The following is a 25,692-nucleotide window of genomic DNA, read 5'->3' as shown; positions in this document are numbered from 1 at the left end:
AATCCAGTCCAGCTGCAAACATATCGCCTGAGGTGTTCAAGATATTCTGATGTTTCCTTATAAACCTTTCTCTCTCCCTTCCATCTTGCATGCTCTTTTTGGGTTTACACCTAAGGCGCTAATCTGTTAATTTCCCATTCTCCAGTTGAACCTTCTTCTCTTGTATATCTGAATCTATCATGTAACCGTGAAGGTTGTCCTGACCAAAATTCGACTTCGCTAAAAGGGTAAAAGGGTGAAAGGGTGTGAAGACATCACATCAGTAAGATATCACAGTCACTAGAACTTCAAGTACGTATAACGAAAAAGTTGGCAGAATATATGGAACGGATTTAGATCAACTTACAAAGGAACAATTCTCCATCCACCCCAAAATTCAGGACAATCAATTTGATCTTTATTTTGAAATTCTTTAGTTTTTTCATTTACGATATTTTGAACTTGACCTTCTTCAACTTTAGTTGATTGTTTAGAAGACCAAGCACCAATTTGACTACCTCTAGGTCTAGTTTTAAAATAATCTTCTGATTCCTTTCTTGAAATTTTTTCAATTTTACCTATAACTCTAACTGATTTTGAAATTTCTCTCCAATAAAATGTTATTGATGTATATGGATTTTCATTTAATTCTTTTGATTTTCTTGAATTATAATTTGTGAAAAAGATAAAACCTTTATCATCAACTGTTTTTAATAATACAATTCTAGATGAAGGTATATTTTTACTATTTACTGTACATAATGTCATTGCTTCAGGTTCATGTACTACTGGAGTATCATCTTTAGGTTCTAATGCTGAAGAAAACCATGCATTAAATTGTTTTAATGGATTTTCATCTAAATTTTCACGAAGTAATCTAGGTGTTTTATATTGATTATGTGATGTTAATTTTATGTTTTCAATTCCTTTTTCTACTCCATCTGTATTAGATTGTTTTTCACCATTAGATGGTTGTGGTGCAGGAGTACCATATAAATGCTGAACTGAATTCGAAGCTGAAGAAGATGCCATTGTTCTGTTTTTATTGATTGTAGGGATGAAGGTTAATCTTGCTTGTTTAGGTATAATTGATGTAGCTCTGTATAATGATGTCCTCGATATAGACAGCATATGAATTCAAATTGACTTTATGTATATATCAATGAAGTGAATGGAAAATAACTTTGGATAATTTCGTGCGACAGACAAGTAATCTCTAGATGATGTGATGAGGTGATCGGCGATGGATGAGCACCACTCATACCGGCAAACGTAGTAATAACGTCAGAACCATCTCAACCTGCGGATAAAACCGAACATCATCGTCAAGAGATTATATATAAGATCATTAATAGCCATTTTAGCTGCTCCAGCTGGGGCTTTACAAGCATGAGATATTTGATAGCTTCAAGATCATATTAGCAAATTGACAATTGCAAGCATGCTTGGAAATCCGTTCAATTCGGCGCCCATTAATTGAGCTAAGAATGCCAAATGGGTTTAACGCGTCAAAGAACGTTTTGTTGTATTTCATCTCCTACTTTGTTTGACTTACGTAGACATCCTTCACAAGCAAGATTGATATTGGCTGCGCGGAAACCCAACTACGAGTCTTCTAGCTGCTCGCTAAGTATGTAGTAAGGATTCTGCATTCTAGAGCTGTGCGAATAAGACTACCATGAGACTGAAGTGATCAAAAACGCTTTTACCGCAATTCCTAGCTCAATTGTCTAGATGCGGTCTATTGTCTCTAAGTTACGGTTACATCGATATCGATCTCCCTGCAAACTTATCTATTTCTGGCATCACTTTGGTATCACACAAGATTAACGTAAACAAATCGTAATATCATAAATGCATCCACACTCTTTTATCCATAATTCTTGAAAATTATTATCACTGTCATATATAGCATCCTTACACTTCATAATAACAAGCATATCACACAGAATATACTATCATCAAGTAATAACACCTCCTCATATCAAACTCAAAAACTACGTCTGTGCATACGACGATCTGTGTACCGATATAAAACCGAGAAACATTTCTCATCTTCACCTGATCAGCAGATTTTTGTATATCAGCTCCACATCTTCCATCTTCAATATTATTATACGAAATCGAGGTATCTGATTTACCAATCAAGATGAATTTGTCAAATATACGTGATCATATGTTATCGCAGCCGCCTTCATTCAAAAAGAAAAAGGAGTATGAATTGAATGAATTATTAGGTCGTGGTGGTTTTGGTAAAGTCGTAAGAGCAACTTGGACGCCGAAGGAAGGTGAGAAGAAGGAGGTAGCATTGAAGTGAGTTGGACATATACATTCTCTAGTGTATTCGTTTCGAATGTATCACCTATAACTGTCCTTGGATTTTCATCGTGAACGGAAGGATACACGGTTATACATTGTACTATCGGTATACTAACGTACATGGATTTTTTCCCATCACACAGGATAATATCGAAAAAGTTGGTCAAAGACAATGAACAAGCTGTGATGGATGAAATCAATGTACTGAAAGGTCTGGACCATCCTAATATCGTACATGTATGGGATCACTTTGAATCACGGGACAAGTGAGTTCTGATATTTCACCTACTATCACGTCCTTCTAATTTTTGTCAAAGGTAGAAAATCTGGTATTTAGACAATTGTTGAAATAAGTTTGACCTATATATGTTGATACGTTTCAATCCCATTTCTAGATTCTATCTTACATTCGAACTTGCAGTAGGGGGTGAATTATTCGATCGAATATCTTCAAGAGGTAAATTTACCGAGAAAGATGCGTTAGATTGTATAAGGTGAGTTTGTATAACTTTCCCAAATATGCCTAATCTGTTTCCTATAATGGCATTTCTCGAATATCCGGGATCGCCTAACGACGTGGTCAGATGATTCGAGTTGATACTAATAACAAACTTTTTTTTTTCCAGACAAGTATGTTCAGCAACATCATATTTACATTCACATCAAATCGTACATCGAGATTTAAAACCTGAAAATATACTTTACAAAACAAAAGAACCGAATTCTCAAATTGTGATAGCGGATTTTGGTATTGCAAAACACTTGGAAACTCCAGAAGAAGAATTACAAGATGCAGCAGGTAGTTTCGGTTATGCTGCTCCAGAAGTTTTAATGGGTACTGGTCATGGTGTAAAATGCGATTGTTGGAGTATAGGGTAGGCTATATGTTTCTTACTATGCTAGTCTGCTCAAGTGGAAGAGACTAATATATAAACAAATGATAGTGTCATTGCGTATACTATTCTTTGTGGATATTCACCTTTCAGAGAAACAGATAAGAACCTTTTATTGAGGGAAATGACAAAAGGTAGAATAACGTTTCATGAGAGGTATTGGAAGAAAGTTTCAGTTACTGGTAAATTTTCTTTTAACCAGTTTGTATACCAAAACCAGAAGTTGATCTCTTTTCCCATAAATAGCCAAAGAATTCATAAAAGCTTTACTAGTGGTAGACCCAAAGAAAAGAATGTCATCGGCTGAAGCCCTAAAACATCCTGTAAGCTTTTCGTTGTTTGCATTAGTCCAAACTTTCATTCCAAGCACGTAGGCTAATCAAAAGTATTTAGTGGATGACACAGGGTCAAGCTACAGAAAACGATCTTTCAGACGCAGTCATACCGGCTCTAAATGCTAAACTGAAGTGGAAGAAGGCAATCAGAGTGAGTTTTCAGATCATCTCCAATTCAGACTTTGTACTAAGCCAAATATCCAATACTCATTCAATCCTTTGTATCTCATAGGCTGTTCAAGCTACAAATAGACTTCGAGCCGCATCAGAATCATCACGTTCAGGCTCAATCGTCACATCCATATCGACATCATCCACATCTACAACTACATCATCTGGATCCAATCAACCTACGCCTAAATTATCACCTATAACGCCTTCTAGTGGTAATCAAGTTGTTACACCATTATCAATGACAGAGGAAGAACCAATGTCAGATTCACATGATTATTTCACTGCTGATGAAGAGAATCAACATGAAATTCAAACTCCGGGTAAAGATTCTACAGACCAAGCTTATCAACAAATCAAAATAATAAGTAGTGGGATAGTAGAAGAAGATGATGGGGGATCAGGAGTAGGGAAAAAAGATTTCGGCAATTTACAAATAAATGATAATTTGAATAATAGTAAAAACGATGATTCAAATCAGCTACAAGTGGATACAAGTCAAAGTCAAGAAAGACCTGAAACTACGAGGAAAAGCTCTGTGGAGAATGTTTTAGGTGGAGTTAAAGGATTAATGGGGAAATTAAGATTATAACTCAATAGCATAGTAACAGTATTCAAGAAAAGCTCATTACGAGACTTTCATCAGCTTAAATTCATTTATGTGTCACATTCTCAAAATTCAATTTAGTGGCTTTTTTGTTTTAGTGTTTTCTGTTAGGCCTATAGTGCTACATTTATCGCTTACCGTTTGAACAAGCTAAAATTACATGATTGTCATTTGTATCTGCTACAATAATACCTGTGTTGCTATGTTTATCATTTTATTTTTCTGCTTTCCGAAATTATATTGTTGTATCCTTTTATTTCTGCAAGACGGACCTTGCTGGCATGTATATATAAATTCAGAAATATCGATACAGAAACCCTCGTGAATCCTAAGCTTGGCTCTGGCTGCAACCGACCTTTTGGTGTGTTGTGATTCAATCTATCAAAGGGTTGTTTAAGTGGTACTCGTACCGTCAGGTCCTCTTGATATGTACCAAAGATCGGTTCATGATGATGTCTTTCTCCTTTGATATAGCATTGAGTCTGAAAGTAGCATAAAAGGATTCACAGTTCGGAAGACCTTTTTGAAAGCTAAATCCACGTAGAACCTTAATGTTCATGTGTATACTATACTATTGTGGTGAGGTATATAAGCGTTAATCTACCTGGTTTGCAATTTCTATACAATCGCACCGCTTTATTTTTTCCTTGACATACTGTAGATATTTTCCTTTGGCCTTATCTCTCAACGACAACATGGCAGAATCATCTTCAGCAGGTGCATCTAGAAAAGAAAGGAGAGATGTTACTAGTTCTATTTTAGAGGCTAACCACAATCGTCATGTTCGGAATAGAAACGCAGATGATCGTGAAGGACATGACTTTGAAACAATTCTCAGAATGCCTGATTTAACTTACAATCGTGATACTGCCTCAAGTTTTCAAAATAGAACTGATCAACGAGATTATACAGTTGCCCCATTTACGACTGATCAACCTGATAACGAAGAATTTCTTACGATTGACGATAATAATGGATTGTTTGCACCACCTATTTATTCGGCCAATGGAACTATCAATTCAGATAGTATCTATAGTAATGATATAAAATTATCAGAATTACCAACTTCCTCAAGACCTAATAGCAATCCGACCAATGATACCGTGATTGATATAGATCAACTCACTATTGATAATCTCAATAACACCAATAATGACAATAATGACAATACAGATAGTACAGAAGGACATGATGATATCTCGGTAGGAAACACAAATTCCGAAATTGACCTTGAGGAAAATACAAATACAGATACAACACTAGCGAACTATAAGCCATATTTACCATACAAAAGATTCACTAGACCATCTCATATTTCCGTGGCAGAATATCCAAAATGGAATGATAAAATGATTAGAAATAGATATTCAATGATTTGTGCTGCTGGTTTATTAGTTTCAGGAATTTGGATGGGTATGACTTCAATCGATGCTTTTGGTAATACTGAAAGTGGAAATGAGAATAATGATGGTGTTGGTAATGATTATACTACTGGTACTAAAAATCATCCTCCTTCAGCTCCATTCTCATAACGCAAATTTCATATATTCATACGATATTTCCCATGCATAGTTCAACGATACAGCCATCTCAATTAATAACTGATTCCTGTAATTTTCTATCTTTCTATCGAATATTTTCAATATCTACTTAAGCCATACAGTTGTTTCTCCAGGAATCAAACCATCTTTCAAATCTTTCCCAGAAGAACTAATGAGTACTTGTTTACCTTTAGGTAATTCTACTTCTTTCTTGGAAGTATTTACTATTATTTCCCATTCATCTGATCTTTTGAAATGTAATATTTCTTTATTTGTTGATGAGGTTTCAATCCATTTAAATTGATTTTCAGGACATTGTAATTCTTTTCTCAATTTCAATGCTTTTCTATAAATATTCAAAGTACTCTGCTGATTATTTTCTTCTAAATCAACAGCATATCTTTCAAACCATTTAGGTTGAGGTAAATGTGCTCTGGTTCCATCACCAAAACCGAAATTTGAGCTTTTAGAGCTCCAAGGTATAGGTACTCTACATCCATCTCTACCTATCATTTCACCTTTTGTTCTACTAAATATCGGATCTTGTCTTTCAGAAGAATCAATTTCAACTACTTCTTGTAATCCTAATTCTTCACCTCTAGTGTTAAATTTCGGAAAAATTGCAATCAGCTCGATACTTTAATGCTTCGATTGAACGAACGAACGGGATTTTATACTCACTGGTAAATATAAGTTGATCCAGGTAAAGCTAAAATCATCAATGTCGCAGCTTTAGCCCTATTTAGTCCACTTTCGATGTCAACTTTAGGTTCAGTAAATCTATTCTTCAAGAATGGGTTCAAAGCTTCAATAGCTACACCTAAATTTGCTGTAGGTATATTAGGTAAACCAAATCGACTTGCATGTCTCATAACCTACAGTATACGTATGCAGCAGATATAATCAAGTGAGCTTATGAACAGACTGGATCCGTTAGGAATATTATGGGCCACTTACATCGTGATTTGATAATACCCAAGTAGTACTTGATCCTGTATTCTTACTCTCTTCTAAGGATGAATTGATACATTCTCTATATTCATCAGGATCGAAATTGCATAACAACATATCAAAAGAGAAAGTTTGACCTAAACCGTCAGGAGAAGCATAGAGTCCTTTTCTATCAGGTGCTACCCAAGCTTCTGCTACGGCCCTATAACGATTCAAAGGGATAAAAAAGAAACCAAAATGTAAGCTCGCATCTCCTCATACTGCAGACAAGATCAAAAGATCCCTTTTCAATCAGATAGATGTATTTAGAAACTCACATAAGAGGTGGGTCATATGTATTGAATAACTTTCTCCAATCTTTATAAATATGATGAACTTCATCTCTATCTAATAAAGGATGATCTAAATCTGAATTACCTAAACCATTTTTTAATTTTTTCGTTGTTAATTCCTCTAATTCTTTATAATTTGGTAAATTTGTTATTTTTGTTTCTCCTTTGTTATTGTTATAAATTAAATTTTTTGATTTTGATAAACCATGTGCAACATCAATTCTAAATCCTGAAACACCTTTATCTGCCCAAAATTTTAAAGTTCTTAAAAAATCTTGTTGAATTTCAAGATTATCCCAATTAAAATCAGGTTGTGAAGAATCATACCAATGAAAATAAAATTGTCCATCATTTTGTCCACTTGAAGTCCAACTTGATCCTCCAAATAATGATAACCAATCTGTAGGTGGTTTTTCTTTATTTGGTCCTAATCCTGCGAAAAAAAAAAAGAATATACACTGGTATTAACCTAAGGCGCAATCGATGTTGCATTTAATTTCCTTGTGATATCATATTCTCATCAAGGTCATGATCCACTTACCATCTTTAAATATATATCTTTCCCTTTCGGGTGAACCTTTACCAGCTTTTAAAGCAGCTTGAAACCATTCATGATCATCACTTGAATGATTAGGTACAATATCTACCATCACTTTTATACCTGCTTCTTTTAACTTTGAACTCATTTCGTCAAAATCTTCTAATGTTCCTATTTTAGGATCAACGTTTCTATAGTCTGCTACATCATCTACATGAACAAAAACAATAAAGCAAATGGGTCAATATCATAATTATGACGCTTTTACATATATAATCAAAACATCGGTGTGTATAGGAAGAAGGTATGATCTTATCTAATCACTCACATCCACCATCTTTTAAAGCTGACGGATAGAATGGACTAAGCCAAACTGCATCTATACCTAAATCTTTCAAGTAAGGTACTCTAGATGTTATACCTTTTAAATCACCAATCCCATCTCCGTTTGCATCAGCAAATGATCTAGGATATATTTGATATATGACAGCTTGTCGCCACCAATCTGCGTCTGGAAGTCGTACCCTGTCAGCTTATATCCTCACAAGCTACACACTGTAGGGAGAGTATCGAGAGTATCGAGTATAGGAATCTCACCTGAAACGAGATACACCATGTTTTTTCAACTGAATTACCCCAAAAATGTGATTTTAAGCGTATCCACTTATATATATATTGATATCTTACAGCTAAATAATGCTGTATTGAATTGTAGAATAGCGTATCAACGTGATTTCATGGATATATATATATATATATATATATATATATATAACAGACCGGTCTACGCAGTCTTTCTGCTACCAATTAATATTAATATACAAGATGACACAGAGACACAATTCAATATATTTAGTACAGGCCATAGAATCGTTTTACTTTTAAATCGATCCAAAACTAACCATCGGACCGAAGACGTTATCTAAATCGATCCCTGAGCTGACCACCTGGTTATCGCCGATTAAATAAGGGTTTAGAGGTAGGATTGCATAATGTAAATATACAAAGATGTCTATGCTAAATATCTTTGTGTCGGTTCACATAGGGATTGGAAGATCTCGTCGACAATGCATGAGAAAAGCAAGGGTCATATATTTCGTCAAGGTACGCAATTAGGTTGATAAGTGACGGGGCAGACATATATAGAGCAGGTCATTATAGAAGATACTGTACAAGCGAAGATTATAATATTACTTGGATTATGACAGGAATAAAGAATATCAACATTTAAACATTTTCGATTGGATATACAACGAGTGGATGGGATAAAACATTGTGTCGAATCGCCCAAGATTTGTTCTACGCTATGGTAGGTACTAATCAAATCATTGAGGTCTATTGATGTAGGCATATGCGATTACAGATCACCTCATTCCGATACTTTCAAATCTCCCATATCTAGCTCTTCCTTTTTACCCTCGTCTATCTCATCCAGATTGAGCTCGAGGTTGAGTTCGAATCCTTCATCCAATGCGTCTTGTTTCTCCCAAGATGCGAACAAAGCTTTGTCGGCTGGATGAACCACTGAAACAGTTCTAGTTTTCTTGATGGGCTGATTAGGTATACCTTTTGACGGTACAGTTCTGGCAGATATGTTTCGTTGGGTTGGCGGTGGTCTAGGTACGGGTGCTGGAGGTTTGCTTCTTATTGAAGGTGTCATAGTCGATTTGACAAGAGTCGAAGGCATCCTTGATGTAGTAGGTCGAATGGATGGTATCGTTGTAACAGCTGGTCTGGAGCCATTTGATGTTCTGGGTGGAATGGGTCGGGAGATAGTAGTCCCTGATCGGTTGGTGAGGTTACTTTTAACTTGTATTGCTTGTACAACAGGCTTTGTTTTAGGTTTTAACCAATCTTCTTCTAAATCGTCATCGGCTACAGATGCTGTTAGCTCATAGAATTTTACAACGTTGACAAGGACAAACTTACATTTCAATTTGATGGATTGTACATCTAACTCTTCAATCTCGAATGCTGGAACATCCTTGATTATGACATCGTCACTATATGACCATAAAGGTGGTAATGCTGATAGTGTAGAGAATATTGCTGTTAAGTCTGGATGATCGTATGCTGGTGTCCAAGGGAGCTCTGTAATGCCAATGATAAGTGAAATAAGCTAATATAATTCCCTATGTGCGAATGAATTGAAGAGGCACACTTACCCTCGACAGGAGGAGGCATATATTCAGGTTCACCATCATCATCTTCAACTTCATTTTCTTCTATAACACCTTGTAAAACTTCATTTGTAGTTTCTTCTATACTACCTAAACTTAATTCTTCTTCCCATTGCATATGAGTTGGAGCAGGAGTGACAAAACTTTGTTCTGGCTGAGAAGCTTTAATTATAGCAGATTTAATTGGTGTTAAACTTATATTTGATAATGATTGTCTTGATCTACGTCTTTGTCTTGTTGCTGAAGGTAAAGGTGTAGGTGCAGGTTCATTTGTTAAAACTGATGTTGGTGCTGGTGCAGGTGTACGTAAAGCTTGAAACATTTGTTTTTTCTTTATTGATTTAGCAGGTGTTTTATGTGATTGTTGTATATGATTAACTTGAATATGAGGCATTGAAGATAATGATTTAGAAGGTGGTATAGAATTCATAGACTTCGAAGGACCGTGACCAAATAATCGTTTTGGTTCTGAATTCATACATAAAGGTAGGCATCAGCATCTCGAAAACTAATTTCAGTGTGAAAATGTAGCATTCTTTCTCAAGGAGAAAGCGCTTTGATTCAACTCACCGATATCATCACCTTCTTTACCTTTACCTTTCCCTTTCCCTTCACCTGCACCTCCTGCTTGTTGTTGCTGCATTAAAACATTTCTATCTCTACCTTCAGTTTTAACACCTAAACCCATTCTCATTCCTGTCGTAGGCATTATAGCGGATTTACCCAATCGCGAAGGTGTTTTTGAAGGTAAAGCATTTGCATTTTCTTTATTCGTGTTTTTCTTGGTGGTTGTAGGTTGTTGATAGACTGAATACGTTCTAGGTAGATGAGTTGAACGTGGTGCGAACATGGTAGGTATTTGATTTTCTTTACAACAAACAGGTTAAATCTATCTATGATACTTGAGAAAGAAATAAAAGATTACAACTTTGTGTGAGCTATTCTGTACGATCTGTTCAAGAGAAAGAGGAACACTACAAACGAAACAGTAGATATAGAGAAATGATTCACATAAAAAGACGATATGAAGCTATCTCTTTCAACATTACTAGTGTACTCTTTCACATTAAGCAATCGATATATCAATAACACGCGCGTCAAGTGCCACTCGTCACATGATCACTCAAATTACCGATAAATGCCGCAATGATAGTTCAACTGCCACAAATGCACTTGCTGTAATAGAAATGTGGTAGGCCCCGCCAAAATCTATTAGCAGAGTGCATTCCACCATAATCCTTCAAGTGCTACTACTCTTGTTACTCAGGTTACTCTTGGATGGTGTCAGCGTAGAGGGTTTAACTTCAACTGTCTTCTATCTATAGCTTTCAACTGTCTTATCAGATTCAACCTTACCTCAAACTATATCAGGCAAAGTAGCTATCCCAAGGTGAGCAGCTTCTTCCTTTACAATTGAAAAGAAGCTCACAATACTAACTGCTTTTTTCTCCTTGAATATCAATCCCTAATCTAACTCTTTCAACATATACCAATTCCCCTTCTCTCAACTTCAACAGCACCTTTTGCCTAACAAAGATAATATATATTCAAAATGGACAAAGAGAAGATCGCCAAGCTCCAAGCTCAAGTCCGAATTGGTATGTTTATTTCAAGTTTATCAAGTGATTAGGGTTCTCGCCGGGTTTTGCTGACTGATCGTACTATTTCCCTTCACTTGACCATTCCAACATTCTATGCGTTTCGACTGCTCCATCACTTACAAAAACACTTGCTACACCACCTAATTCCACCTCTCTTCGACTACTGTAAATGCATCATCATCAAATATTACGACTGTAAAACGTCCATAACAACATATATGACGGTGAACTGATATATCGCGCAACCACCATTACTCCCTAAACAACGCAAAACCCTCTAATTCAAATTATCATCAAAAATAGGTGGTAAGGGTACACCAAGAAGAAAGCAAGTCAAGAAATCTGTAACTGCTACTCAAGGTGATGACAGAAAACTTCAAGCTGCTCTTAAGAAGTTAGGTGTTCAACCTATCACTGGTGTAGAAGAAGTTAATATGTTCAAAGAAGATGGTAATGTTTTACATTTCGGTGCTCCACGAGGTGAGTGATTTCTTTGTTGAAATCATCACGTGAGGTAAAGAAGGAAACATGTCAGAACTTATAAGGATATAATCGAAAATGTACGAAACAATGCTTTTTGGGAAAGAGGGAAAGGAGATGTGCAATGATACCATTACATTATCACAGATCATAGCTAGATTGAAGCATTTTTACTAACTTTCATGCTTCGTGCCCTTTCAACCTACTAGTCCACGCCGCTCTTCCATCAAACACATTAGCAGTATATGGACCTGGACAAACTAAAGAATTAACTGAATTAGTACCTGGAATTTTAAATCAATTAGGTCCAGATTCATTAGCTAATTTAAGAAGATTAGCTGAATCTTATCAATCAATGACTGCTAGACAAGCTGCTCAAGCTGCTGCTTCAGGTGGTGGTGCAGGTTCAGAAGGAGCTAAAAATGATGATGTAGATGATGAAATTCCTGATTTAGTTGAAAATTTCGATGAAGCTGGTGGTGAAAAAAAAGAAGGTGCCGAAGAAACTAAAAAAGATGCTGATCTTGAAGAATTAGAGTAGACGTCTTTCTTTCACTATAGTAGATAGAGGTATATCAAGAAGAGGGGAAAAAGTATCATGATCATGGTATTGAGTGATTTAAGCAGAAGAACTCAATCACGGGGAGAGGCAAGGCAATGTTAGCATTTTCGTAGATAAAATGAAAATAAAAAAGGAAAACAAACTTGATTTTTTATATTTGTATATTCATTTATAGGTATAGGAATCCCGATTATTCAAGAGATTAATGAGCAAAAACAATAAACTCATGAATTCTCTTTTACGTCATGTCTTTGGAAGTACTGTTCGAAAGTAGTGGGATAAACATTACAGATTGCATTGCATATAATACAGGACAGTTGAGATTGGTAAGGAGTTTTCAATTTTGAACAAAGCTATTGAATGATTCCAGGTATCCTTGAGATAGACATGTACCCATCCCATCTACACCCAAGACTTACTTCTATCATGCTTTTACTTTTGGCTTCTTTGCTTGTTTTTCCCTCTCAACTTCTTTCTGAGCTTTCATTTCTCTATACATTTTGACTACTCTTTCTCTTTCTTCTTCTAAAATTCTTTTTTGACCTGCATTTAATGGTAATCTACTTGTATTATTTCCTATAGCCGTATAAGCTTCTTTTGAACTTGTATTTGATTTTGGTGTTGATGATTTCCTTAGATGTGGTAATTGTGGTGGAGCTTGAACGATATCATTTAATCTTCTAGGTTTTTCAATTTCTTTAAATTCTTTAATTGGTTTTCTTCTTTTCTTTTCTTCATCATTCTCAGAACCTTCTTCTTCATCATCATCATCTAGATCATCATTGTCATTTCGTTTACGTTTATTAAGTTTATCTTTCTCTTTTTGTTCTTGTTCCTTTAAGAAATTAGTCAACGCTTCTTTAGGTAATTTACCATCTTTAATTAATTTTTCTAATTTTGATTTTTTCTTATTTATTTTTTTATCTTTTAATAAATTTGAAATTTCTAATTGTTTTGAAGATTCTGCATCTTTCATTGCTTTTGATACACCAGGTCTTAAAATTGATTCTATACGTCTATTATATTCACCTAAACTTTCATTAGGTAATATTGATGGTAATTTTTCTTTTCCTTTACCTTTTTCCGTTGATATCACTTTTCCAGCTGAAGATGATGATTGACCATTTTTGGTATTCTGTTTTGATGTCGCAATTTTCAATTTATCACGTTCACCTGTATCTTCAGAATTCGTTCTTCCACTACCTCTAAATTCAGATTGAAATTTCCATCCTGATATTATTCTCGTTGCTGATTTCGGTGTATCATCATATAATGAAGTTGTAGCTTTGGCTGAAGGTGGTAAGTTGGATCCTCTGAGGATTGAAATAATAGATATCAGCAAACCTGTTCGTATCTACATGTGTCATCAGAATCCGTATATATATATATTGCTGGTCTGTCCAAATCCTTGATTGCGACAATAAATTCGAGTGAATGGAAAAGCTTGATTCTCCATCTTGATACACCTGACTGACCTTTTCGCTGTTTCTGCATCTCTGACAGATTTTTTGGATCCTGAACAAGTAATGCAGTATTAACAATATTCCATACTATTTGAACATCAGAGTTCCATTAACAAGTTGCACTTACGTTTATGAGGCATCTTGGTAAATTATCTTTCTTGTCTTTCCTGGGGTATATGTATCGTAAAAAACTAATCGTCCTTGTTTCGCAAAATCGTCCGAATATTCTAACAAACCAGCAACAAGTTGTATAATCTCGTGAATTATGATTGTTCAGTGTAAAATTATCTCTTGTCTGGATACATAGAAGTTCAGTTTATATGATGAGCTTCAGCTTGACATTCGGAATGTTCACCTCCCAAGATATACCTTTTCAAAATATTTTATATTTGTTGTTAACTTCTATTCAGGCACATATCTGAGCACGTGTTTCTGGGCAGTGTCTGATATCCTTTCTTCAGACTCTATAGCTGAGCCTGATAATTTAGATATTGTCTTTGACGCTTCCAATCCGGTTCTTCGCATTGCAGCAAAATATCAATTAAAGCATTATTGACAACATATATTTTGTTCATGAAGGAACCATATAAAATCGTATAGACAATAGCATAGGTTGAATCCGCACATTCAAAACTCTTTCAGAGCCAATCTTTCTCACCTACCGATAAAAGCCATTTCAACATACATAAAACATGTCCAACTTCGCTAAACAGATCCCAAAAGCAGTAAAAGAAATTAGATTACATTTCTGTCAAACTTCTGGACATTCAGCTGGTGTTAGGTAAGTGCACCAGGTCTAATGAACATGTTTGAAGAACGATAAAATGCACCGAACAGAAGAGATACTGGTAATCAATATCACTAGGTTTTATGTCAATTACTATGTACCATATACCGTTTCTGAAAACGTTAAAATTGGAATAAATACCAAATACAGTTTATCAGACAGAGTACCTCAAAATACTAATTATGATATTTCTATAATAGAAAATTCGTTCAATCATCTTATCCATCAATCAAATCATCTAATCCAGATTTAAAGTTTTTAGTACGTGAAGCAAGTGATATTTCACCTAGGGCATTTGTAAGATTTGGTAAGTTGGCTTTTCCTACTGGTATTTATATTCTCTACCAGTTATATGTGACCATTATGGAAGTTACACCCTATACAGGTTAAAGTTCGTATTCGTGAAGAAAGGATATCCTTTTATATAAAATACGCTTTATTCGGATTCGGATTAATAATAGTGAAAAATGATATCCAAAAATTAAATGCTAAATCTGTTTTTAAATCAAAACTTTTCCAAAATAGAACGAGGAGCAGAATCACAAACTCAATTAGCAAATTTATCAGAATCCCAAGTATCAGCTGAATTAAGTAAATTAGTAAATTCACAAACTGTTGGTGGACCACAATAGGATTCTTTCAAGTTTCAAGTGAATGGAGTATTAGAGAACTGGTAGGGGGGCTGGGAGTATCACAATATATTTGTGAAAATGGTCAATCGGAATTAGATAAGAGGGATTCGTAGATGGTGAACATTGTATGCAAACAAGCATTTCTTCTCAAACATTTCAGCTTAGTGTCAAACTTCCCGTATCTGTAGCGATACAAAGTCAACACAATGGACAGAGAAATATTGATTATTTAGTATTTGGTCCAAAGTATTCTTCTGAGATGTTCAGCTGATTAGATACGACATAATTTTACTAATGGAATACGTCTTTCACCATCTTGTCAAGGTCTATCATCGCTGGGACAAAGCGCTAGTTATCACTTACATTCCTGCACTGAAAAGAATTTCGCTAATCTATCTTTCCTCATAATCTGATAAGAAATAGGACGTTGATTACCATTTAAGGAAAAATCGATACGACCACTGTGTGACGTTCCAAGGGGTGCTAACACAGATAATTGTAAAAAAGTTTGAAAACCGCACACAAAAATCTCTTTTACACACGCAATCGTCTGAGCAACTAGAAGCAGGATGGTTTTTTGTTTTTGCAAAGATATGACCAGATCCCAGGTTTTGGCTCAATTGGGACGAAGTACGAAATCATCCTACAAGTTCATGCTCAATCAGCAAGCTGAATACAGATATCTGCCAATACCTTGTACTTGAACTGAATTTCTGAGCATGTGTTACAGCGAAAAGTAACCCCATAACATTGCTATATTCAATCGTAACAGAAGGATATACTACAATACATACTAAGTGATCTGATTTATGCAGAGTAATCGTCCAATTGCTTGGAACGATTATTAGAGTTCCACAAAACAAGGTCGATGGATCTCAAGTCGTCAATGGGTGTGCGTTTTGTCGGAATGTGGGTCATCGTCAATGAGGGAAGCAAATGCAGAAGAGAGAGAGTCAAGCGGAAGTTCTGAGTATGGAAAAGTCATCTTTTCTTGAGACAATCATACACTTAACATTATGCCCTTCATTATCAACATAGATTGTGCATACTCATTTCCACTATATATACAGTATGCTGCGACACCCATGTGAAGGGTTAGTGAAAGGGACGACCAAGGGGATCAAAGCGCTTGGAACACGACTCACAAAGGATGGGTCTATCGTTATGACGTTTATTGATATACGTTAAGAACTTTGGTATAGCACTAGGGCTAGATGTGAACCCTCAATTTGCTATCGCCCACCAAAAACGGCTCTTCATCTTTGTTTGTATCGAAAATTAATGCCAAGTCCAGAATGACTAACAAAGCTCCCTGTTTCATGATTAGACGAATTTATGATTGCATCGAGGTTTGATCTCTAGGACCCAGGGTATGCGATTCTCTTCTTCGTGGAGATTGTATGGAAGATCAAGAGCACTGGTTCAGTCACATCCGATATGATCGGGAGGTCACATCTCATTTGATTTAAGGATATCAGTACGTAGCTGGTGAGGAGGATGCTGTAACAAACCACCTGTTTTCTCTTTTCTCACTCGGTCTTCGGTCAGTAAAACCTTTGATAAGACAGGAACGCTTACTTTTTCCCCCGATCGATTCAGTACGTTATCCATTGCATCATCATCATCGTAAAATTAGTGAGGATGTTTTTGTTATTATATTATTATATGTGCAGCTGATTATAGCATCTCATAGCGCTATATGTTTGTTTCCCCTATGAAGGAATCGTTTTCTATTCTTCTCTCTATCTTTCACCTGTAAGATCTTGCTTCATTCGCCTGAATATCTGATTTAGCTGTAATCAAGATCGAATAACCTCTCGTATCTTCTCTGCTCAAAATGGTATTTTTGGGTCTCTATCCAGCTGTAACATCTCGTTTGGCAGGTGTACTTGGATTCACGTGAGTATGATATGAATCATTTTATCATCACTGTTCTCCTTGACAATCCACCCGTTTACCTTGCATGTCATTAAGCTAGAATACAAATTCATCTGCTAACTTTACTTGTGGTTTTCAGTTTCGCTTATCAAACTGCTTTCGCATTATATTCAGTACCTAATAAAACTGAAAAATTATATGATTTTGCTGGATCAACTGGATTTATAACTTCTACCTTACTCTCTCTGGTCAGTAATGAATCATCCTTATCGTACTACTTGGATCGAGTCGCCCTTTCTAGTCATACTCCCCCTTACTTCTTTCTGCTTGTTGCATAGCGACAATTTAACAGCTTGGATACCAAGAGCGTATTAAAAGCTAAAACCGAGGCACTCATCTTTTAGTATTACCCAACTATCAAATCATGGTTTACCAACTCACCTTCCGTTCCATTCAGTTTATCAGGTCATCATCCTAGACAGCTTTTGGTCAGTGCTATGATGTTGATCTGGGCAGGTAGATTAGGTTATTATCTTGTTGGAGTAAGTAACTCAAATATCATTGGCTGGTTGCAGTCAGGTAAAGCTGACACAATATATCTGTCGTATTGTTAGCGTATCGCTAAACATGGCTCTGACTCTCGATTCGATGATCTCAAAACTAAACCCGCTATCTTCTCTGGAATGTGGTAAGTGTCTTTGAATGTCTATCTAGAATACTTTACAATTGTCGTTATTTCCGCAACGGTCTGTTGAGGGGAGACTAATGGAGGCTAACCCATCGGTTCATCTAGGTTTGGACAAGCACTTTGGGTAACTCTAGTCGGCCTTCCAGCTTTCTTGATTAATTCCGTTCCTGTCGCTGCTCAACCTGCTCTCGGTATCAAAGACTTCATTGGATTAGGTCTCTGGTTAGCTGGTTTGGGATTCGAAGTTTTAGCCGATCAAGGTGAGTTACAATATGTCGGTTTGAACCTTCAAAGGAAAGAGATAGGAAACTGATACGTTGCATATTCCTTGATACAATCAGAAAAATCAACTTGGAGAAAACAGAAGGATGAAAAGAAACATGAAGAGAAATTCATTTCTTCTGGACTTTGGAGTTTATCAAGACATCCCAAGTGAGTGGAATTAGATTTTTGTTTTGATGGCTGCTTGCTATAATTGTTTTAGGTTTTTCCAATATGATTTGCTTCCCTCATCTCTAATCACATGAATGACCTGTCTCGTCACAACTGATCAAAGAAAAGCAGGCTGACGAAACATAACATTTCAGCTACCTCGGAGAAGTGATCCTTCAACATGGACCTGCATTCCTAACTTTGACTACCAACTTACCACCAACAGTCAAATACTTGACTGCAGTTTCACCAATTTTCACTTATATTTTACTTCGTTACGCTTCAGGTGTACCACCTCTAGAGGAATCTGCAGAAAAGAAATTCGGTGATAATGCAGATTGGAAGAGATATAGGGATAATACGAGTTTATTCGTACCTTTACCTTTTGGCTTAGGTAAAGGTAAAATGTAAAGGGGAAAAGAAACGTATGAGGATAAGGAATTCATCAGAAAGAGTCGCTTGGCAGCATGGAAGTATGTTTAATAGTCAACTTGGTAACCTATGTATCAGATATTAATAAGTACTTTGCATGGTAATGCTCATTTTCTCCATGTACTCGTCAACTTTGGCCAAGTCAGTCCAAGAAGTAAGGTGATGCATAGGATCTAAAAGATTGAACACTGCTACACTGGGTATAAATATGGTTGAACATTCATTCAGTGGACCCCCTCCACTTGTGTTGTCACCTTCATTCGCGTTTTAGGTGGACTGGAACATCAGTATTACTTCTGATGTCCTGCTCGTTTCGTCTTTGTAGTTTGGTAGATTCATTGCTATAGCTTAACTCCTCTTATACTGTGGTCGTAGAATAGAGAACCCAACGTACAATACTAGGTCGAGCTACGAGCCAAATTCCGCCATACAATACAATATGTCATCACCTTTTCCAATACCAAACATATCTTCATCGCCTTTCCCATTCCAATTACCTCAAATTACCCAACCTGCAGGTCAGACATCTCCTTCACCTTTAGCCCCCAATCAAAATCAAATAGGAAGTAACGGACCTATATTTGCTCCTTCACCATTATCACAATTGATTTCATCAACGATTAACAATAATAACAACAATAACAATAGTAGTAATTCTAATAATAATTCATCATCCGCTCAAATACAGAATCAGATAGGTATAGGTATTGGTAGTACGGGATTAACACCTTCAGTGATTGGATTAACACCAAATTACGGTAATGGTATAACACCTAATACATCTGCTTTATTAGCTTCAGTAGGTGTAAATCTAGGTTCAACAACTGCAAGTAATACACTATCACAAAGTAAAGGAGGTCAAGTAGGAAATAATAATAACAACAACGACAATACTAAAGAAAGTTTAATAATTGGCTTAAATGAAATTGAAAGTATATTAAATAGAGTTGAAAGTGTATTATTAGAAATCAGAGAAATTGAAAGTAGAGTATTTGGGGATAGGAAACAAGGTGATGAAGATAAGTTGATTGGTGAGTTGCAATTTAAGAATCGATTGAAACATTTTACTAATTGAGGGGAAGGAGAGGATTAAGCTGATTTAATGAATTTTTAATTCGTATGTATTATTATTACGGTGTATAGCCCTTCATACTGAATGTAAGTTCTGTTTTATCAATTTTCCCATATTATCATTATAAGATTTAAATTCTAACAAAGATCAAATCTTTTTTGATATCTCAGATAATCAATCATTACAAACAATTTCCACGATCTTACAAATTAGTTTAGCATCATCATTACCAAATATACCTTGTTCATTTTCACCTTTATCAACAACAGCAACAAATGAAAATGAAAATGCAAATGGTATAAATACAAATCAAAATAATGATGTTCAGACAGACAATATTAATAGTATTCAAACAAATTTAACTATATCAGATTTGATCAAATGGTCTGAAGATAGAGCTTCATTAGAATTTTCAAGGAAAGAAAATCTCAAGTCAACCAGTAAAGCTATTTTAGATATTTTAAAAGGTACTTCATCATCTTTTTCAACATTATCATCAAACGTTACTACCAATCAGCGGTAATCCTTACGCATCATTATCAAAGTGGAATATCGGGAAGAAGGAATTCTTCCATTTCTGATAACTATATATATCAACCAAATCACCATCGCACATCTATCGATTCGATAATCCAAGTTGATTTCAATCATTTATATACCCAGCATACCTTATATATCTTCAATATCTTGACCCTACTTTGTATACTCTGTGACATGTACATTGACATAACAATTGCATGACATGAATATTTGAACATATGACATACGACAAGAGGTATTTTATGCCAAGTTATATATGCTAACCTCTATATTAGCCTTAGTAATTGCTATACAATCCCGCTACCTTTGTGGAATAACCCCAAAATTAAGATATACAAAACCCCCGATTAAGTCGTCCTAAATTTTAGAGTACCTATATACATGAATTCCTTTAAAGAGGACATTATCATTAAAAGTCGTTCATTGTGCCTTCCTAATTTTTCAAACCGTTTACCGCTACATTGGCTATTGATTCTAAGCAAATCTGATCGCTCTAGGTCTATCTTCTTTGATTTCTTCTTCACCTTCAACTTCAAATGCTGCATCTGGACTTTCATTAAATTCAGACACTAAAGAAAGAAGGAAATTCAGTAATTAGCAATAAAGTTTTGTAAAGAGATCGTACGTGAATCTATCGCAAGTTGAAGCCGAGACTCACTAATATCAACAGCTATTTTCTTTTCTCTCCTTCTTCTACCATTACTACTTGTAGTTGTTGATCTACTCTCAATTGAAGGTGTGAAACTATTTATACTACTTGCATATCTTGTATTTTCAGGTCTTTTATCCGAATAAGTATTATCAAAAGTCGGTGATAGGTGATTCTCGTATGGATTACTCGATTCATTCATTGTAATTCTTGGTGTGGATATGATTGAAGAATCGATCGTGTCTCCCCCTTCAGTCGATTGTGATAATGATTGCGGTGGGATAGTTGAAGAAAAAGTGGAAGTTGGAGTCTCGGTTGGGGTGTAAAATTCGTTTCCAAGTTCTGATCTGACAGTTGGCGATTCTATATCTGTTGTATAGACAGTGGGTGTAAGGGTAGATTTCCTCAATGGTGGCGTAGGTGGTAGAACCATTTGTGGTTTTGGTGAAGTTATAGATGATGAATCTATTGTTAGAGGTGAAGAAGTTCTTGAACTTATCGTATCACTAATTCCTATTTTTGGACTAGTTTCCATTTCAGGTACAAGTGGGATAGGTTTGAAGGCATCTTTCAGATTGTTCTTTCTGATCTTTGAAGCAGGTTGATTAGGACTCAATGTGGAAGTAGGTAATGACACTGCTCTGGCGGATTGTCGAATTTGTGAGATATTGTCATCCTCGGGCAAAGGTAATGATAATCTTCCTTGAGATTGAATTTCATTCGTTACCATTTCTCCTGGTAATGCAGGTAAAGGTACACTCGGAGGAGGAGCTATAGGTGGTGGTGGAGGTATTCCAGCTGCGTATCGTTTGGCTAGGTTATTACTACTTGTTCCAGATGATGATGATGAGAAACTACCTTGTTTGTCATGTCTATGTAATGATCCACCAATTCTTGATAAAGTCCCTGCACTACCAGGTACTAATGATCCATTACGACTAGATGAGGGCGTGGAATTTGGGGTACTATCTTGAGTATCAAATGGTGATGAGATAGAATTAATTCTTCCTCTTGAAAGACTCTTAGATCTAGATATTCCATTGTTGTCGATATTCAGGTTATTGAAATCTCCAATGAGCGGCGTAGGAGGTAACATCTCTGGTGATTCCGCTCTTGCAGCTGAAGGGTCTCGGGACATCATTACTTCCTGATGAGGAATGTTGAAAAGCATTGAATTGCGGGATCCACTAGCCATTATGTCGGGTACAGCCATAGATTCAGGTCGTGAGGGTGCTTGACTGCTAGGAGCGCTATTACGCTGTAAATCCAACTCCATTGCGAGCTCATCACCTCGGACAGCATCAGAGTAAGCGTTCCTAATAGCTTGACCATGGCCTTCACGTTCAGCACTATTACGCATAACATATCAGCACATATTCTATGACGATCAACCACATGATTAGATACTAACCGGATTACTGTAGCGATACTCTTTATCTGCCTTATCCATTCTTGTTGTTGTTCTCTGTCGATTGATATTACAGGTCAGCAGACAACGAAAAGAAGAAATCTGTGTTTACAGAATCTGACTCACGCATTTCTCATTTCAATAATCCATTCGGTTTCAGACTCCGCTGAGCGAGATTGACCAAAACCAATTCTCATAACGAATTTTCTTCCATTTTCATCTTCAGTCCAAACTCCTGCAGTAGAATCTCTAGATATAATCTTTCTTTCCAATTCAATTTCTTCATTCATAGCATTTTGAGATAAACTAGGTCTTCTACCGAAAGTTTGACTCGAACCAATACCTAAACCAATTGAACTACCTTTTGAAGGTGATTTATTATTCGATGATGATGACGCTGATGACAATCCAGGTACAGAAAATAAATGTAAATGTGCTATTGTTCTTGATGGATTTGATTTGGATAGGTATTCATTTGGATTAGGTGTAGATTGTGGTGTAGTACCTCCAACTTTGAATGAAGTTAAAACTAATTGTTGTGTTACCCAAATCGGTTTTTTCGATATTTGATTATACCCAGAATTAGATTGATTACCAGATGATAAAACACTTGTAAGACTTCTGATTGAATTTGATTTATCTTTATCTGGCATTCCTCCATTATTTCCAATCGCAAATGTCTTACGTATAACAGTAGCTTGTAATATCTGGATTGAAGATAATGAGGATAAAGTAGCTGGAAAAGTTGGAATAAGTACAGATACAATGTCTGAAGATAAATTGGGACTTGGTGGGATATTCATAGATGAATTTGTTGAACGAGTGGTTAAAGCAGGTCTAAGGAGTTGATCGCTATTTGTTTCACTATTCTTTCTAGATTGAGGATTTGGAGGTAAATCAACTGCAGGGAATTTATATAGCATATCTTGTGATAATGCTGGAGATTCTTCACCTGGTAATTCGGAAGGAGCGAAAGAAGTTGTTGTCATCGTACTTGCTCTTCTAGCGAAAGAAGATATACTGGGTCGTTTTGATGAGGCTGAAATAGATGATCTCGTAGCAGAATCCGGAGTGAGGTCTGGCGGATGAGCTTGGAAAGGTGACATGGATATGGGGGCGAGCGTATGCTTATTACGAATCGAATGATCAAAGGAATCTGTACGTGGTGAGGATAATGTCGATGAAGTTACATCGCTTGACTGCTGTCGAGCTGTAAATGGTATAAATGGTATAAGCAAACGGTCGCGTAAAGTAGGATGAGATCAATCCAAAGTCAATGGGTCTCACTCACAAAGATCACTTCTGCTTGTATAGCTATCTCTACTATTCAGACTCGCCAAATCATGTCTGTTCTTGATTGGAGAACTACCATTAGATTGTATACCAAAAACTGAAAATGGATCTTCTTTCTTCTTGTTATTACTACCTAAACCTCTAAATGAACTCATAAAACCTTTTTTCTTCTTTTCTACACCACCAATATTCCCGTTATTTGACGAAGATAAAGATATTAAATCAAGTTTTGATGAAGTAGTGGTTTTGAATGAGCTAGGTGGTGATTTATGTGATGATAACAAGGAAGATGAAGATGAAGTTGCAAATGAATTTCGTTTGTTAATGGTTGGATTAGTTAATGAACTAACATCTAGTACTGATTCTAAAGCAGGATCAATGATTAATGAAGATTTCGCCAATGATGGTTGTTGCAGGATTTTATTGTGGGGTTTATTGGTCGAAGTAATCGATTTAACAGTTTCTTCAGTCGTTGTTCGTTTCCTCTTTTCTTTTTCACCTTTCAATTCATTATTGGTGTTGTTGGGTATTTTGTCTTTTTTGGATCTGAATAACCCTCCGCTACTTTTCTCAGGTTTACTACTACTACTACTATTACTACCATTATTATTACTATTGCTGACGTGAGAATTCGATGAAGGACCTCCTAATGAAGGCGAATCCGTAATTGGTAATGATATTTCTCCTACATCAGCTATAAGATCTTCATCTGACCCAAATGACAATTCATCTTCTAAACCTAAACCCCCTGACGGTTGACCTCGTGCTTTTGACATATTCTAGGGCTAATAACAGAATTCTGTTGTTTGAAGAAATTAATTTTTACAGGTGGAATTAGGGAATGGGGTCGTTGCGAAAGATGGACCAATCCAGTTGATCTGCTATTGTATTCCACTTGTACCTAATTCACCAAGAATGTAAACTAGATGTATATCTTCAGCTCTGGAAAATTGAAGGGCAAAGCGTAAGCTACACAAAGTTGATCAAGCAAATTATTACAAGTCCATGAATCAGCAGAATTTGTGATGCTATATGGTGGTAGTACGCCAAAGAACGCAGTCAAAATGACAAAGTTTTAATTTCGACGGGATGAAGAAGGAACAAATCAATGATTAGAGGGAAACGATCATGAATTGAAGGCTTTTGTCTCGAAATTTCCCAAGCTCTTTTCGCGCTTGGATACCGATTGAGTGGGAATGGGTATGTAGTCGTGATAGAGATATCGGATCCTTGAAGACCTGTAACTCACCTTTAAGGACGTAACGATGCAGATACATATATGTGATCTTTCCCCTTAAATTCCTCCTAAGTTATCTTAAATCCCAATGAATCTATCCTTGACCTCCGTTTTGATGGATGCTTCTATCCACTCTTGCTTGGAGAAAATCTCCTTCTCCAGCTCGAATGGTAACTAGTCTAGAGTGTTGATTGATGTTTTGCTGGTATACAGTCTTTGTACCTAAGATTAGGTGAACTGGAGACACTGAATCGAATTGCTTTGACTTCCACTTTGACCTCCACTTTGAGGGTTACCAGTTGAATATATATATAGTCCGATCAAGTTGTAAGAGGGTTGACGTCTTTTGAGATTGAAATGCAGAGTCACTGTGAGAGCTCTGATAACGTTGACAAGATCAAGGATGGCGAGCAGACGATACAAATAGAAAATATGATAATGCTACAATGTTGACATGATAATCTATACCTGAACGAACTAATCACCAATCAATTTGAACATTTTCTCACATCTCCAAAGCTTGTCAAGCACATTAGTTTTTCTTTTGAGTCCGGATGTTCTGAGCTCTAATCGAAGTTTTCTTCAGGTACTTTTAAACGGCCTTAAGCAACCTTTGTGATTCTAAGCATTCGGAAAGATTTTTAGACTGTACTGGGACTGGGAGAAGATGAGGGCAAAGGAAAAAACCTTAA

General features: G+C 36.1%; 11 protein-coding genes across 11 annotated transcripts; 6 read left to right on the top strand and 5 right to left on the bottom strand.

The window, feature by feature from the left end:
- Positions 1-110: 110 nt before the first annotated feature.
- L201_002517 (pyridoxamine 5'-phosphate oxidase) lies at positions 111-1,011 on the bottom strand (the record flags this gene model as incomplete). The annotated part of the gene is made up of 2 exons (XM_066218293.1): positions 111-219; positions 347-1,011. 2 exons carry the CDS (start codon positions 1,009-1,011, stop codon positions 111-113), a joined length of 774 nt encoding a protein of 257 aa, XP_066074390.1.
- A 1,117-nt stretch (positions 1,012-2,128) lies between these two features.
- On the top strand, positions 2,129-4,289 carry L201_002516 (uncharacterized protein; the record flags this gene model as incomplete). Its single annotated transcript, XM_066218292.1, has 8 exons — positions 2,129-2,292; positions 2,442-2,564; positions 2,694-2,792; positions 2,925-3,173; positions 3,243-3,373; positions 3,438-3,514; positions 3,585-3,677; positions 3,759-4,289. The coding sequence occupies 8 exons, from the start codon at positions 2,129-2,131 to the stop codon at positions 4,287-4,289; spliced, it is 1,467 nt and encodes a 488-aa protein (XP_066074389.1).
- A 710-nt stretch (positions 4,290-4,999) lies between these two features.
- Positions 5,000-5,836, top strand: L201_002515 (uncharacterized protein; the record flags this gene model as incomplete). Its single annotated transcript, XM_066218291.1, has 1 exon — positions 5,000-5,836. One exon carries the CDS (start codon positions 5,000-5,002, stop codon positions 5,834-5,836), a length of 837 nt encoding a protein of 278 aa, XP_066074388.1.
- A 114-nt stretch (positions 5,837-5,950) lies between these two features.
- L201_002514 (uncharacterized protein) lies at positions 5,951-8,282 on the bottom strand (the record flags this gene model as incomplete). Its single annotated transcript, XM_066218290.1, has 7 exons — positions 5,951-6,443; positions 6,527-6,720; positions 6,803-6,998; positions 7,114-7,561; positions 7,670-7,876; positions 7,995-8,177; positions 8,264-8,282. The coding sequence occupies 7 exons, from the start codon at positions 8,280-8,282 to the stop codon at positions 5,951-5,953; spliced, it is 1,740 nt and encodes a 579-aa protein (XP_066074387.1).
- A 753-nt stretch (positions 8,283-9,035) lies between these two features.
- On the bottom strand, positions 9,036-10,696 carry L201_002513 (uncharacterized protein; the record flags this gene model as incomplete). Its single annotated transcript, XM_066218289.1, has 4 exons — positions 9,036-9,541; positions 9,596-9,757; positions 9,832-10,314; positions 10,417-10,696. 4 exons carry the CDS (start codon positions 10,694-10,696, stop codon positions 9,036-9,038), a joined length of 1,431 nt encoding a protein of 476 aa, XP_066074386.1.
- Positions 10,697-11,398: 702 nt separating this feature from the next.
- Positions 11,399-12,468, top strand: L201_002512 (nascent polypeptide-associated complex subunit beta; the record flags this gene model as incomplete). Its single annotated transcript, XM_066218288.1, has 3 exons — positions 11,399-11,444; positions 11,751-11,927; positions 12,137-12,468. The coding sequence occupies 3 exons, from the start codon at positions 11,399-11,401 to the stop codon at positions 12,466-12,468; spliced, it is 555 nt and encodes a 184-aa protein (XP_066074385.1).
- A 445-nt stretch (positions 12,469-12,913) lies between these two features.
- L201_002511 (uncharacterized protein) lies at positions 12,914-14,092 on the bottom strand (the record flags this gene model as incomplete). The annotated part of the gene is made up of 3 exons (XM_066218287.1): positions 12,914-13,802; positions 13,965-14,004; positions 14,080-14,092. 3 exons carry the CDS (start codon positions 14,090-14,092, stop codon positions 12,914-12,916), a joined length of 942 nt encoding a protein of 313 aa, XP_066074384.1.
- Positions 14,093-14,644: 552 nt separating this feature from the next.
- Positions 14,645-15,371, top strand: L201_002510 (uncharacterized protein; the record flags this gene model as incomplete). The annotated part of the gene is made up of 3 exons (XM_066218286.1): positions 14,645-14,733; positions 14,940-15,046; positions 15,265-15,371. The coding sequence occupies 3 exons, from the start codon at positions 14,645-14,647 to the stop codon at positions 15,369-15,371; spliced, it is 303 nt and encodes a 100-aa protein (XP_066074383.1).
- Positions 15,372-17,208: 1,837 nt separating this feature from the next.
- On the top strand, positions 17,209-18,780 carry L201_002509 (uncharacterized protein; the record flags this gene model as incomplete). Its single annotated transcript, XM_066218285.1, has 7 exons — positions 17,209-17,270; positions 17,389-17,497; positions 17,654-17,791; positions 17,864-17,937; positions 18,043-18,197; positions 18,279-18,369; positions 18,525-18,780. The coding sequence occupies 7 exons, from the start codon at positions 17,209-17,211 to the stop codon at positions 18,778-18,780; spliced, it is 885 nt and encodes a 294-aa protein (XP_066074382.1).
- Positions 18,781-19,240: 460 nt separating this feature from the next.
- L201_002508 (uncharacterized protein) lies at positions 19,241-20,396 on the top strand (the record flags this gene model as incomplete). The annotated part of the gene is made up of 3 exons (XM_066218284.1): positions 19,241-19,832; positions 19,945-19,959; positions 20,044-20,396. 3 exons carry the CDS (start codon positions 19,241-19,243, stop codon positions 20,394-20,396), a joined length of 960 nt encoding a protein of 319 aa, XP_066074381.1.
- A 491-nt stretch (positions 20,397-20,887) lies between these two features.
- L201_002507 (uncharacterized protein) lies at positions 20,888-24,539 on the bottom strand (the record flags this gene model as incomplete). Its single annotated transcript, XM_066218283.1, has 5 exons — positions 20,888-20,982; positions 21,072-22,411; positions 22,474-22,527; positions 22,597-23,680; positions 23,762-24,539. 5 exons carry the CDS (start codon positions 24,537-24,539, stop codon positions 20,888-20,890), a joined length of 3,351 nt encoding a protein of 1,116 aa, XP_066074380.1.
- Between the last annotated feature and the right edge of the window lie 1,153 nt (positions 24,540-25,692).

The sequence above is a fragment of the Kwoniella dendrophila genome, chromosome 3 (genome assembly GCF_036810415.1).
Source record: "Kwoniella dendrophila CBS 6074 chromosome 3, complete sequence".
In the NCBI taxonomy this organism is placed as follows: Eukaryota; Fungi; Basidiomycota; class Tremellomycetes; order Tremellales; family Cryptococcaceae; genus Kwoniella; species Kwoniella dendrophila.
This window is presented reverse-complemented; position numbering and strand designations above follow the sequence as displayed.